The following is a 16,091-nucleotide window of genomic DNA, read 5'->3' as shown; positions in this document are numbered from 1 at the left end:
ACGTAAAACTCGTTGCTAGAGCATACGCAGCTTGCCATTCGATTATGGCACGTTGCGCGAGAATTCTCGGACAGATAAATTTAATCCGCTCGAGAGTTTGACATATGATGCTATGTTGGCGTAAAGCTTGTGGCTAGTAACGCCATGAAAATATTTATGTGCCGTTGATCACACGTATTACGATGCATATTCATCTTGCATGTTTAAAGCAGCATCTGACATTAGATAGTACGATGCACATTGACGTTTATGCCAGCTGAGTATCAATCTTATTTATTTGAGGATGCGAACTCGTAAATTTAATGAACAAAAATATCTCTTAACAATGAAGATAAATACTCACACAATAAAATAATATCCCGTCGCGAAAATGTTAACGAAAAGATAATTGAGAAACATAAAAAAATATGTAATACTGAAAATACTTCTTGAGGAGATAAATACACAAATTTGCAAACGAGATATCGATATTTCTTATCTACGTAAATTTTATGTTAATCAAATTAAAATCGATACGTTTAATTAATTAAATACGTTTAAAAATTATCACATGATAGATTAGCTATTCCTAACTAATTCTCCGAGACTTACTTGAGAGTATCCATAAACTTTTATAGTTTTCTCGTCAGGATCGTGCTGGATTCTTCCACCGCCTACGCAATTTGCTTGCAAACCGCCGTGTTTCTTGACATGCTCGTTCACCTCGTCGAATATATCAGCTGAAACATAAATAATATATTACTTAACATTAACAAGTCACACATATGTTAGACTGGAGCGATCAAGATTCCATTTAATCTTAAGACGTGTATACTGCTTAATTAATTAGTCTGGACTGAAGTACGTGAAGGATCTAAATTATTAACATATAATTAAACCGGAGCTCTTCCAAGTCAAACACGGTTAACGAAAGTATCACGTTACAGGGTAGATTTTATGGAGGTAAGTTTCCCGTACCGAAAGACAAACAAGATTATGGCTAGATCATCATCACACCATCAGTATGTCATAAGGCCGTCCTATCGAAGAGACGCAGCCTTAATTTCCGTTTTTCTATCGTTTTTCCCCTTCAAAGCTAACGGACTCGTAATTGCATATAAACAGCCATGAGGTACACGTATCTCGAACGCTAATCACACAAGCCACCGCCCAAAGATCTTTACCCGATCGATATTAATTGCGAACGGTGCACGGCACGTTCCTCGCTCTTGCATTGAACGTGACGCGGATCCACGGTGAAGATTCGCACGCCCGAGTAAGTATTGGGAACCAATCAAGCACTATTGTTTATCCATCCCGGCAGTAGATCACTCGGAGCGTGAAAAAATGAAAGGGGTTAATATTAATTCATTCGGTACCATTCGCGGAAGATTGCGATACGCGTGTATGTGCGTATCGATGCGTGCTAGGCGTGTAAATCGTCCTTTGAAATGAACGCTATAATACTTTATACAGTGCGTTAATGCGTTAAGCACTCTCGACGCATGCGACGGGTGAAACAGGCAGCAAAGGGAGAATTTTCCGATGAAAACCCGAAACAGAGCGCGAAATACATTGCGGAAAATACGTGAAAAGCTCCCGTAGCGGCATGACGGCCAGCAGAAAATTTCAATTAAAACCATCGATACACGTTAACTAACACCTCGTTGCAACGCGCCGAACTACGCACTGTGCGCAGAATAATCTCGTGTATCTCGGTAAGACAACAATAGTTTTGCACATGTCGTTTGTCATTGCGATGTCAAGTACATTTGCTCAAAAAACGTAATAGTACATTGAGAAAAAATCAGTAATGGAGCTAACGAACAAGAAACTCTTGAGAAAAACACGCAAAATAAAATATACGAGCTGAGAAAAATGAGAATTTAAAGTTCAAAGTTCAAAGTTAAGCGAGTTAACAGCTGAAACTTTTCAAGAACGATTTCAGAGTTCCATTTTCTGAGACTAACGTGTGAGAGAATATCGCGCTCTATCACACAAAACTGATTCGGAGACAATATTATACGATTACATTGTCAGACGCGAAATTGTCTAACGAAGCTATAAGGTACGTAACTTCTGATTTTCCTTCACACTGAATGTTCCTGTCTTATTTGTCTACTTTGGTAACTTGAATCTTCGTGTTTCCTCGTTATTCGAATGAACATGTTTTGCAACAACAACCTATTGAATTGATCGTGTTTCTTCCGGGAACAAGCATTTCATAGATGTTCTATGCAAAATCATCTGCGAGATCTTCTATTTCCGCGAGGAAAGTTCTCGTTAAAAACAAATTTTCGAGTAAGCAAAATAAGATATGTAGTGAGCAAATGAGGACAAAAATGACAGGGTCTACACGATTTTTCCATCGTGAATATTCTTTCGCGACGAAGTGACCGATAAAATAAAATTTTAATAAGCAATCTTCTTTCTGTACATTCTGATGATATACATATAAAAATATTTTAATCATTACCTATCACCTCGATTAATCAATTCAACATTCCTATAATTTTCACAATTATTGATGAAATATCACATACACATGCGCAAATAATTACACTACGATTTTATTATCTAAAACACACATTTATATAATATTTATTTCTTTAATAGATAAATTTTTCTGCGAGGCTACATTTTCGTTAAATTAAAATGTAATCATCTATTTTAAAGTATTCGTAAAGCTGTCGCGAGTGTCAGTGGGGAATTTTTATGACCTTTCCACAGATAAAAGCGCTAAAGATCACGTCCTTCCCGAAGGAACGAGGAAAGAGAAAAGAGTGATGAGGGAACGATCGAAGCAGGCAGTTCTGATGTGTTCATGATGCCTTCAACCTCCCTGGAAAAGCGCATATATATATCTTGCCCATCTGGACCTATATGTGGCCCATTAAGGGTCCTGGCCCTATCTCTCCCTTCGTAGTTCGGGAAACAAGGAGTAAGAGGGGAAGATGAAGGGACGCACGAAGTTTGCTCGAAGGCACGCATAAAAGCAACGAGAGATAATGGTGAGAATGGTCGGAGGGCAACACGCGAAAATCAGCACAAATGAAGAAACATCTTTGTACGTGGACGGGATAGCAACTCCGTGCTATGACACAAACGTACCAAACTGTTGTTTTGCGACACTAAGGAGAACGCATTACTAATCGTTTCGCACATTTGAAAAAATTCCCGTGCGGAGAGAAAGTTTGCGCTTGCTTCGATGAAATGCACGAAATTTGCATGGATAGTTAAACAGATTATAACAGATTAACGCGGAAATTTCCCATCGACGTTCAATGCGCGATTTGCATTCCCTATTAGTTTATTGGCATTATCGAGGAGTTTACTGACTGCCGTGCAAATCATGCCGTACGTGACCTGCCAAAAGAGATGCAACTGCAGATTGACGAAAACGATCCTGTGATATAACCGTCGTCGATATAACTGCATATCTCAATAGAAGGCCAACGAGAAATCGATAGAGGCGCATTTTAACTAGAACGATATTTTAAACGCATTCAATCGTTTTTTTTCTGACTTGATAGAAAAAGATAAATTTTCGGTTCGATGAAACTTTTGCAACTTTACTTATATGAAGAAAAAAAGACACATATGAAGAAATAAATATTTATATGACGATTTTTAATTTTAACGACCAGTTTCTTAGAACTGGCGATATACACAAGATAAGAAAAACGTATTATTATAATACGAGATATACTTCTATTAATAATCAATTTTCTTTAATGTTGCACAAGTTATAAAGCAAATAGCGCGCGTGCGAGTATCGTCTTTAAACTTTATTAAAAAAATATATTAGCAAATTGTTTAGAAAATATTAAATAAATCTCATTCAAAGAATAGTGGTAGTGAGCGATGCCAGGTGTTGGTGCAAATAATTGTTTATTCCTCTCCAATATCCATATATTATTTACTGAATGCGTCATCGATATTTGAGTTGCCTTTGGTATGTATTAAACAGGATTTTAACATTATTGTAATCGATTATTTTGTTTTCAATCTTTATATTTGTGTTAAGGTTACACTGAAGAAGGTCAAATGTGTTGACCGAAACGTTTGTACATGGATATTGGAGAGGAATAAACAATTATTTGCACCAACACCTGGCATCGCTCACTACCACTATTCTTTGAATGAGATATAATTTTTGAGCTTTTGTATCTTGGTTATTTGGATTAAATAAATCGTCTAAGTCGCCAGAAGGTAAATTCAAAAATCCTTTATTACTTATGACTATGACCCAGGCTGGCAATGTAACCATAAAATACGTGTTTAGAAAATATTTTAGAATTTTTCAATTAAGAGATATTTTCCTCCATCTTTTTCGTACTCTCGTAAATCTTAAACATTTTTCACGGACCTACGTACTTAACTCTATTGCGTATCGACAATAGCGGAACAGGTTGGGAATTAATAGAAATCGATAACGAGGCATATACCCCTCAGTGGGCACTAAAAGCACGAGCCGGTAATGCGCTAAGTGCGAAACATGGTAAAATATCATGTTGGATAAATACTATAGAATGTAGTCGGTATAACGCATAAAAGAGAGAGAAAGAGGGAAAGAGGAAAGACGTACGAACTTCCGGTACAAGAAAATACAGAGTTAATCAGCTTGTGCGGTGTTTTCTGTCGGTTGAAAGTTCTCAGACGACACAGTGAGAGCAAGAGAAAGAGAGAGATAGCAAGCTTACATAGATTGTTACATAGCCAGAAACATCTTCGACACGTTATACATAAAATATGTCAGCGTGAATATTTAAAGGTACTTATTCATTCTAGAAAAATACACTGAGGAAGCGGAAAACGAATGGATTTAAAACTTTGAATTATTTTTGTCCCTGTCTCTTTTGTAATGCGCTCCAACCCCCGACAATCGCATAATGTACTTTGTACAAACGAGAATTAAAGCTGATATGATATGCGCATAACTCGAGAATATTTGAATGGCCATTAATGCATATGATGATGCGTTTATTGAAATAATCGTGCTGGTAGCTACATTATTGTAACATTTGCGATTAATTCTGACAAGCATAATAGTCCGATATAAATGACGATTGAAAAATACCACGCGGAAATATCGAAATATCTGAGATAATAAAAATAAAAAAGATAATACGACAAGAGAAGAAGAGGGGAAAATATTTTTATAACATTCTAATTTTCAACATTTCTTCAATTAAACTACTTAATTAATTTGCACTGTGACATAGAATAATCATATTCAATTACTCAGCTATTTTAAAAAATTATAACAGAAAAAGAGAAGAGCCAGTGAGAAAGAAAACAGTCTGAGATATGAGTCAGGTTCGGAAAATAATAATCAGAAATAAAAAGACACACACTCTCTCTCTCTCTCTCTCTCTCTCTCTCTTTCTCTTTCTCGCAGAAATTAGGATGATATTACGGACGACATGTGTGATTTGCAGCAACAGGGTGAGGCAATTTTATTGTTGCGAATTTAGCGCCTCGCCTTTGTAGATTTATGACACCGATTTTCGCTCGTTACTACAACGAGAGTTCCGAGACACGCGACTTCATATTACAACTATAGTGACTTGCAATAAGAACAAATGAAAGGGTGCACGCGATTACTGATACAGCGTGACGTAAGTGTGAAAAGGGAATGTTTATCATTAGCGCAAGTTACTCAAAACTAGCAATTTTGCGATCAATTTACATAGATATTCATACAATGCACGTATAATAGTCAAAAATCGTGAATTATGAGTAAAGCATCGAACATTTGGTGGCTGCAAAAATTCATATTATAGAATGAAATTTTGAGTTTGGAAAACGGAAAAAACAAATTATAGAACTAATAACGTAAAATAAGTATAAGCGAAAACTAACATTCGAAAATTAAGGATAGTTTACACACGAGCTTACATTCCAAATTATCGTGTTTGAAGTGATGTAGAAAGATATTCTACCGTGTACGTTACTTTGCGAGAACGAAGTAAAATCTTTCTCTCTCTTTCTTCCTCTCTACAGTGCTCCAAGTTTTTAAGCATTCTTATAATATTCCGCTAACATTTACCTCGAGAGAATTAACTTTCGCGGGAGAAGCGCTTTGTTGGATCAATGCGGACTATTTGAAGTAATAACAGGCATTCAAGGTGCTCGATGTAAACTGAACAAATATTCGATGTCAGATCTTCCCTGCCATCGCCGAGAAATTTAGATTCACCGTTGCTAACGATGCACATGTTCACCGTAAAGTGTGAAGCGTGATCATAAATCATATCGCCCAGCACTTCGCAATTAATGCCTTCCATTACGTTTCAAAAATGAAATAAAAACAGCAATCAAGGAAATGCTTGGAATAAAAATCGCCGGTGCACAAACTTGGTGCGATGGAATTTTCATCGATGTAATCTGTAGCATATTTAGAATTCCGACTTTTAATTACAGCTTAAGGCTATTAATTTTGATGGCTACAAAAGAAAAATAAAAACTTTCGCGTTTGCTATTTTACGCGATTTATAAAGATTGCAAATTTATATAATTTAAATTTAAATTACACTTTTTATGTAATTTTGATATACCTTAAAGATATTTAAAGATAAAACAAACGTTTTAAATTCCTTACGTATTATACATATAATATATCCACTCTTAAAAAAGCCGTGTTAAATCAAATCGAAATCATTGTTGCCTCTTTTCCGCGACACTGATTGGTTATCTCGATTCGCGTTGTGCGTTATGTTCAGTTTAGATTACCATCGCGCGGCTGTCTTCGCGTAGAGGATAACAATTTGATAGAGTGTGATAATTGTGCATATAATAAATAATAGATATAAGATATTATTAACCAAATTCCTTTATTCTTGACCAAAACTGGCTTGTTAAATAGCACAGAACTCCTTGGAAAGAGAAAAAAATTTTAATGGCTAGAACTTTTTCATTTATTGTTTTAACGAATTTTAAATCATCGAGAACTCTAGGCAATATGCCAAATAACAATATAAATAGCACAGAACTCCTCGGAAAAGAAAAAAATTTTAATAGCTAGAACTTTTTCATTTATTCATTTAACGAATTTTAAATCATCGAGAACTCTAGGCAATATGCCAAATAACAATATAAATAGCACAGAACTCCTCGGAAAAGAAAAAAATTTTAATAGCTAGAACTTTTTCATTTCTAAATCTAAAGGATTTTCAATCGTTGAGACCTCTTCGCAATATGCCAAATAACAGTATAAATAGCACAGAACTCCTCGGAAAAGAAAAAAATTTTAATAGCTAGAACTTTTTCATTTCTAAATCTAAAGGATTTTCAATCGTTGAGACCTCTTCGCAATATGCCAAATAACAGTATAAATAGCACAGAACTCCTTGGAAAAGAAAAAAATTTTAATGGCTAGAACTTTTTCATTTATTCTGGCGATCTAAAGGATTATTTAAGATATTATTCGAAAACATTATTAATATTGAAAAATAAAATAGCGCGCGCCTGTGTTCTACTAGTCCACTCTTAAAAAAGCCGTGTTAAATCAAATCGAAATCATTGTTGCCTCTTTTCCGCGACGCTGATTGGATATCTCGATTCGCATTGTGCTTTATGTTCAGTTTAGATTACCATCGCGTGGCTGTCTTCGCGTGGAGGTTAACAATTTAGTAGAGTGTGATAATTGTGCATATAATAAATAATAGATGAATATTATTAGTCGAAAACATTATTAATATTTAAAAATAAAATGGTACGCGCATAGCGCGCGCCTGTGTTGTACTAGTTATTATAAAAAAGATATGTTTCTTTTCATTATTAGTTTTATTTCATTCTGATTAATTCGATCATTTTGATTTAGGTCCGTAAAAGACAAAGATTGATAATGCCACATCTGAAGGTCTATGGCGCGGTAATTTTATCGAATTGTCTCTATTCACCCCGTCAGGACTGCACATCATAAATGATAAAGAACTATTTTACACACTGTTACTTCTCGACAAGAAGCACAACACGCTTCATCATCGAAAAAGCAATTTCGAGACGTTGATTGTGCTGATGAAACTCAATCAATCTTGCGAATAAATCCCCGATATTCCACCGAATTTGCTCATATCTACGCTGTTGTTCGTTACTTCCTGTGGAGGTATGGAAACAGGAAACGCAAACGATTAAGATCGTAAGGGCGATTTGTGACGTGTCGCACACATGTGACAAAGAATTTAATTACTTCTGCCCAGCAGAAAATTCCATCGTGCAGGATGCGATTTATAACAACCACGATCACGCTTATCTATATTTATCAAGAAGACGTTTTAGATTTACTGCGCCAAACATTTTGCGAACTTTTAAACTTTAACGATCAGTCTACTAATGTAGCAGTCAGAAAATTACATGAAATTTTATAACTTCCTCAATATTTTTCGTTTAATTGATGTTACACAAATGCAGAGCTATTATAAATTTCGAATGGAAGAAGCACTTAACACGGCGAGGCAAGGTTCCAAGACGGATTCTCGCATTAAATCCGTGTGAAAAGATACAACGCGGTCCATAATTAGTTGAAAGCCCCTTGGTCGTGATCCGTTGGCGTTGCACGTCCGACAGCAACACTAAGCTTCGGAAATTGCAAGGAAAATGTCGCGACTAACTTTACCGCAATCAATTCTAAAGAATACAGGTTGTTCAATGGTAAATATCGATTTCAATTTCCTAATGCATTGTGAAAACGAAGTAGGAAGAGGCTTATGGGAAGTGAATATTCAATACTAATCCACGAAAGAAACATCACGGAAAAGCTTCGAGCTTCCGTTATGCTATTTCGAGTATGTGGAATATTTAGTTAAAGCTTCGTGGAATATTAACGTAATTAAGCTAAGAAGAAATTAATTAATCGATCATAACTGGCAAGCATTAGACAGATGGTCGGTCAAGATATCTAGACTAGATGGTCAGTCTTTTTAATAAATAGAAGAATCATTTTTCTCTCTAACACTCGTGTTGAGTATTAACGTAATTGTTCGCATCGCGACATCAGGGACAAAACTTTATCAGGGGATTAATTCTACTACTAATTAATATTCGTTAACTTATGTGAAACCTTTTTAACTTTTCTCTATGGACAGTTGCATTTGCAAAGAGAGGATTGTTTCTAACAAATATATATATAATATTGAAGTTAGCAAGGTTTTGTTTGCAGAAAAAAATCCTTTTGAGTTTGTGAAAAACAAAGGATTGGGAAAACATCGAAAAAGCGGTCGACAGACCAAAATTGTAACAGCCCTCTTCGATTCGATCCAGTTTCATGGTTTCATGCGCAAAGATGCCCGCAGCGAAATGTTTATCTCGAAGGTCGAAAGATATGAAACGAATCCTAAATTGGAAGAAGGCAAGCACGAACTCGAGCCATGAGAAACTCGACCGAGATTGACGTTCTATCGATACTCGTCACCTTTGTCCTTCCGCAAGTTACTTGTACAATTGTGGTGGCCCACTTTCCTAACATGAAATATCGCGCTCATCTATAGAATTAGGTACAAAAATAGTGCCGGAAAAGCATTGAAAATTCCGGCGATTTCGCGAAATTCTTAATAGTTAAAATCTCAATAATTATATTCAGTTATTTTTCATCATTCATGGCTTTCTCTTGCAACAGGTTTTATGTGACTAATGAAATAATCGAATTCAAAGAAAGGATGAACGTTATAGACCCCGCTATAATATATAGAGAGGTAGTTTCAAAGGACTGTCCGCCGAGTTTCTGAGAAGTTTCACTAAACTGGCTTATCTACTTCGAAACTGAATCCCGATTCAAGGTGAAATGGGAAACAGCTCAATTAAAGAGTTTCACACAGACATCTGCAGCTTCGACGAGCAGGGAATGCGAATGTTCCAAGGCTCTCCGAAAGCGATAATTGCAGAAAATTAAAACAATGTCGACAGATTTGAGAGAATTTCATCGTACATAAGATGTAATAAAGTGTTATTTGAAGTGTTATTAATTGAAGCCTAATTCCAGAATTCCAGAGCCACATTTAATCAATCAGGTAATATGTGTCAGATATTAACAGATTAACATTCTGCCGAAAGTTATCTGCAGAGATAATTTTGTATAATAATACTATAATAAAAAACAGAGATAATTTTGTATAATAATACTATAATAAAAAACTTGCTTTGTGTGTGCTATAATAAAGAAAAAGAAATTCTAAATTACTCTCAGCAAGTAATTCCCAAACCTCGGTTGCGGCTTTGTCCGAAAGCTCATATTAGTGTTTAGATAGATCTATAATAATCTTTTAATACCACCGTATATATTATATATATAATCACATGCTATCAGTACAAGATAATCTAATTTCGCGACATAAATTTCATCGCCTGGTTGATTAATTACACAGTTTTTAGTCCAGAGGAAGCAGATGATTTATGATACGCGCGCAAGAGAGCACTTGTACTTGTTTCATACAATGTATGAAATGTATGTTCGCTAGTTTGTAGATTTCACAAATCAGGTTCTACGTTCTCACGGTTCAATAAATACGTAGGTACCCAGGAGCAACTTTGTTCTCCGAATGATACGAAAGGGAGTTTAGAAAAGTCCAAAAAGCCGATTTACCGGCAACATGTGATATTCTCCAACCGTAACGATGATATTATCGTACGACACGCGATGCGCCGAGCGTGACCTCGAACTTTAGACGTGCTCGCACAACTTTGTGGATCAAAAATCTCGAAAGTTCCCTTATCACTTACGATATCTTCAACCCCGCAACATATGCGAGTACAAGTATAGAAGTTACGATTAACGCTGCGATATCAAATCAAATCAGATCAAAAAGTTTTCGTTATCACATAGAAACCACTGGTTACATAGAAACTAATTATGGAAAGAAACACAATCATGAACAGTTCGATTGAAGTTTCACATTCAAATGCACATTTTCGAATTATATCATGAATCAAAGTAATATCCTTGCTTCAAGCTTAAACTTTCCTGGAACAAGTAAAACAAATTGATGCATATTACCTCAACAAACATGCGGATTACGTAACATGTTTATTAATATAACAGAATAAATATTAGTTTGGCAGTTGTAATTTATAATCAGCCTATGCATCATTTATCACGCTATTCGTGCATAAATAAAATTTTAATAGCCTCAGACATAAAGGGCTCATGATGTGCATTATAACAAAAATGATTTATCCTCTCGCGTCGCATATTAAACAAGCAAACAGAAATACCCAAAAATGGATGATATGGGAATGATAAAATATGGACATCCGCTGATCAGACATTTAAATATTTATAAGAACGCAACGATGTAACATTAAATTAATCGTGAATCTGTTGAAACTAAAGAGCAATCGAGTTTGATCGATCGTACGCGCAGAAGCAGGAAAACGACGTACAATAAGAAAACAAGAAAAATCCCACATAAGTCAGGAATATGCATCGAGGTACGTATTGATAGCAGCGTACAATAAATCACCCTCATCATGACACGTTTATCTCGTTAACGCGATCGAGCTCCCAGCTCGGCAGGAATCATTTGTCCAGCGGACGCGTCCGCGCTTCTTCGCTGTCGCAATCGCGCTAATTTATAGGGTACGCGCGCCAATGCGCGCGAGAAAGAGATGTAAATCCGTAAATAAATTTTTACGGGGTCGCTGTCAATCGTGGAAAGTGGAGAGTCGCGCCGAGCCCGACGAGGAGGTGCGCCCTACGCGCGTCGCGACGCCCGGCGAGGCGTCGAGCGCGCACGCCAGTAGATGCCGAACCGTGTTGGATGACGGACGTCGGGTGCAACGCTGAGTCTTACCATTTTCCTATTTTTTTTACGGCCTAAGCGACTGTAAAACAGCATCGAGGACACTCGTCGAGACGCTGGGGTGTCCCTCGAACGAAACGGGACACAGTACCGCGCGCGCGGGGACACCGTCGTGTGCCGAAACGACTCTCGCAACGTTGCATTGAGAAAACTAGAGAGACGCGAAGAGCCTGAAACTCGAACGCGGGAACGGACATCCCAGTGAGCTGAATCTCGAGTGTCGGAAATACACGGGGAGAAACTCGTGTTGTTTCTTTTTCTACGTTCCCGTCGTCGTTCCATACAAATGCCGCGCGTTTGCGGCATCGAAACCTGAACTCGCTTGGAAGCTACACCGGGTATCCTTGCTTGGAACGGCACGGAAGTGCGTCCGACGTCCCGATCGACAGGATGTCAAAGAAGATTTTACGTCGATGAAGGTGCGATACGGACTTTTGCTTTCGGGAGTCTTAAAGTACGCGAGCATCTCGAGGACAATTTGTTGAATCGCGAAACGCCTCTGTTAAAGAAGCGAACTGTCGTCCTTCCGGTTGCGCTCTTCTTGCGCGCGGCAAGATCGATGCGATCGTAAACGGCACTTTTACCGTTTATGGCCCGATCATATCGCTCAGCATCCGTATACCACGTTGATCCGCTGAGTTGACAATTGTAGTAAGTAGTAGTAGTAGGCGGATGTACCTTGGCATCGCTCGTGCCGCGTCGCCGTAAGTAATACAATCGCGCACAAAGCGGGGTGATCGAATGCCGCGCCGGCAATCGCCAATCGCGTTCGCTCGCACATCGCGCATATTGTTTCATTAATCTGCCTTTTTTTGCGACCGTGACTGTATTTTCAGAGGAGTGGGTTTTATTCGCTTGAGACGGCTGTTAAACGCTCGTGCTGTCCACGCGCGCTCGATATAATTATACCATTAATCTTTAATCACAAATTTTGCGTTTCGCATGCATGGTTGATATCGATTGATCTAATATTAAAAATTGAAATTGGAGATTCGCTTAACACCGGACATAGCAAGAATTTTCAGGCGCGCTCTGTTTAGCATGCGGGCCGAAACTTTCATACGTCAAAATCAGCATTGAATGATTCGTTCGTTCTTTGTGTATCAAGAATTTCGCAAACCATTTAGCTGAAGCAAATTATACATATTATCATAGAAATGATAAATATTTATAATATCTGCTATTTATTAAAAACTAAAACAACAGATTTATAAACGACTTGACGCTTTCAAAAACATCTTGATCTTTTCATTCTTGCATTGTATAATTCAAGAATAGAATCGACTCCGATATCGGTAAAATCAAATGAAAAAAGTCAGACTCGTCCGACTCCTCATGTTCGGAATTCTAAGGAAAGAGTACGTCGGAGAAAGACATTTCGCATTTTATGGTCGTTTAGAAAAAAGCAAACTCGGATCAGTAATAAATGGATGCACAATGGTTCCATAATTTACGATCCTCGTTGGAACGAGTGCACTTTGACGCTCGATTGGACAATTTACGCACTCGGTATCTCGTCTATGCAATCCCATGTGTTTATTTAGCGAATCCTATACATAGTCAAAGCTAGTTTCACGCTGCTTCGTGCCCTTGTTCCCCCGTCGTTCATTCCCTGACAGACCTGGGGTTCACCCGATTCTACCCTAATTTAATTCGCCCTACGAGCTCATCCCCCGTTTTACAACGTGCCACGACAGAGATCATTGAAAATTCGTATGCTCGCTGTCACTCGCTCTTCTCGTCGAGTTTGTCGAGGCCAAGAGCTATGCATTTATTGAATCGATAGTAACGAAATAACGGATCAATACCCACATTGCCTTTATCAAATCCGAGCTGCGATTCTGGTCGACATCAAACGTACCATATGTACGATAACGTCTGACATAACGTACGCATATGTGCACAGTGATAAATAAAATAAAAATACTTTTATGAGTACATTACCGATAGCGAATTCGCGTTCACGCTACTAGCATTACAATTCTACAAAAAAAAACTCATATACTAATGCTGATTGATCATGCAATGCCTCACGATTTTCTTGCAACTTTTTTCAGTTACTACTCCATTGCTTTATTATTTACATTTAATGCACGTCTTCGTGGATGGTAAGAGAGATATAAATTGTTTCTGAATTATAAAAAATCAAAAGAAATCCTCTGTGTAGATTAAATTCTTGATTTTTAATTTATCTATCGAAATGTCCAATTTTGTGCGAGTTATGTAATGTTTATTACGCTTATGAATGGCGTTCAAGCATATCCATTCTTCCGCTATTTCACTATATAATCGCTATTCGACAGTTTCTATAATTACGCGATAACGAGATCATAAAATCAGATCCAGCTGCGCTATATACAGTTTACAATGTAGAGCATTGTAATCTGACTAAGCTACGTCGTATAAACAAACCTTTAAAGCTCGTAGTACTCTGAGATAAAACGCTTACTACTCCAAATACAAGAGAAGATTGGGAAACGCACTCTCATGTAAAGTTCCTTCTGTTTAAGATAGATCCAAAGTATTTACACGATTTAGCATATTCAATGTATATTATGTATGTATTATGTATATATAAATATACATAATATATTAAAAAACATAAAAATTACCAAATTTTTCACATTTATTAGTAATTATTAAACGTTTGGAAATCATTGTATTCCATATCAAAATTACAAATATTTTAATAAAAAAGTTCAAAGATGTTCAAAGAATGTTCCCTTTAGGACGAAAGTAAGTAATTCTTAGATCAAGTTTTAATTAAAATCCATCTAAAATAGTTGAAGTTGAGATACTAAATTTATTGTAACACATAATCTTTGAGAGTCTTAATTAATTAAATCACTGAATTGTCATTGTTATGTACTTGGAAATTAGATTTCTTGTTACACTTCCATCAACAATCGTTAGTGAAGAAATCCAATACTTTACGAGAACGTGCAATTTAGGAGATAAGGACACTTTAACTTGAGATCTGCATGTAGAACGTGACATTATTCTGAAGCAGCCGATAACTCTTGATCCCCTTGGCATTACGTCGCATTTACGTTCAAACCTGCATGATGCCAATATTACATGTTCGTGACACCTCGGAATTTAGTAATTAACGACATAATTGCGTAAGTGATCTTAAGCAATTAATTGCGTCACACTTCACATCACGCTATATTAAGGAAACGTGATTAGACATGACTCCCGTCATACCTAAAACTGCATCAACTGCCGAAGATTCCTGAAGATGTAACTGCCAATTCGCACGAAAGCACGGGAAAAAGCGGGAAAAAGTGGGAAAAAATATCAATAAATCTGTCGCGGAGAAAAATTGCGAAACAATTGTCGCGCAACACGTTCGAAGACCGTCACCTTAAAGTCGATAGTCCACGAAGGAATAATGCGATCGCGCAAAGAAGATTACCTAGAACGAATTGCGGTGTACGTGCGAAGTGCCTTAAAAGACGAAAAAGAGGAAGAAGACGAAAAAGACGAACGGGAAGATGCTTTCGTCGTCCCTGTCTAATTTTCGCAGCTCGACTTGCCGTTCTCCGCGTTGCAGCAACCCTCGTCGACCCCGATAACGTTATTTACGTGTTATTTACGCTGCGCTTTTCAACGAACTAACGATCTTTGTTTCGTGTACATTAGCCGGACTTTCTTTGTCACAGTTTATTTCAAGAACAAGAACTGACTTATCGAATGCCCGGGGAACTCTGATAGACGCCCATTTCCCTGCGATACGATCGCGGAAACAAAATGCGTCTTCTGTAGTCGTTAAGCGAGATTAAACGACGTCCCTCGGCTAGCTGGAACAGCAATTAATCGATCGATGAAGTCAGACGTCTTTGCTGGAATTAGGATTAGGTATTCACTATCTTGCAATGGGACGTTACCAATAGCGCTCAATATTTTAGCAGTTCTAGAAGCTATTATCACAAATTATTGTTCCCCATTTAAAGACCTTTCGTACTACTGCACGTATCGTAGAAAGAACACGTTGCTAATATACATAATATACTATACCTTGCCGAAATGATAAAAGTGCAAAGCGAATTCCATGTACTGCGTTACGGCAGTCCGTGTGTCCGTTGTAACCGCTGGAACGATTGCCGTTACATCATTAACGAGAAGATATCGATCGGCTGTGCTACGCTTCCAGTTGCATCCAGTTTTACCACATGGTGTGTACCGGCGTTCTTATATAAAACATAATATAACGAAGCTTTGCTAATGTCAGCTCCAAAATTGATCGTCCTTACGTAAGAAGACCGATGAGTAATCGCTGAATAATTTCCGAGCCATCGTTTTGCGATCCGC

At 37.4% G+C, this 16,091-nt stretch overlaps 2 protein-coding genes across 12 annotated transcripts in view; one reads left to right on the top strand and one right to left on the bottom strand.

Annotated features, from left to right (window-relative positions):
- Positions 1–16,091, bottom strand: part of LOC105283372 (14 kDa phosphohistidine phosphatase) — a 63,876-nt gene that overhangs the window by 2,939 nt on the left and 44,846 nt on the right. For all 3 annotated transcript variants that reach the window (XM_011346081.2, XM_020033005.2, XM_011346079.2), the window contains one exon: positions 592–719. In XM_011346081.2, the coding sequence (XP_011344383.1) occupies positions 592–719 (128 nt within the window). The remainder of the gene's footprint in view (positions 1–591; positions 720–16,091) is intronic.
- The window catches only part of LOC105283371 (arrestin homolog), a 47,640-nt gene continuing 43,261 nt past the window's right edge, over positions 11,713–16,091 (top strand). For 3 of the 9 annotated variants that reach the window (XM_011346069.2, XM_011346078.2, XM_011346068.2), the window contains exon 1: positions 11,713–15,955. The gene's annotated coding sequence lies outside the window, so the exon portion shown is untranslated. The remainder of the gene's footprint in view (positions 15,956–16,091) is intronic. The other 6 variants (XM_011346077.2, XM_011346076.2, XM_011346075.2 and 3 more) reach the window with 3 other exon arrangements.

The sequence above is a fragment of the Ooceraea biroi genome, chromosome 2, assembly GCF_003672135.1.
Source record: "Ooceraea biroi isolate clonal line C1 chromosome 2, Obir_v5.4, whole genome shotgun sequence".
NCBI classification, from domain to species: domain Eukaryota; kingdom Metazoa; phylum Arthropoda; class Insecta; order Hymenoptera; family Formicidae; genus Ooceraea; species Ooceraea biroi.
The sequence above is the reverse complement of the archived record's forward strand: the minus strand, read 5'-3'. Positions and strand labels throughout refer to the sequence as shown.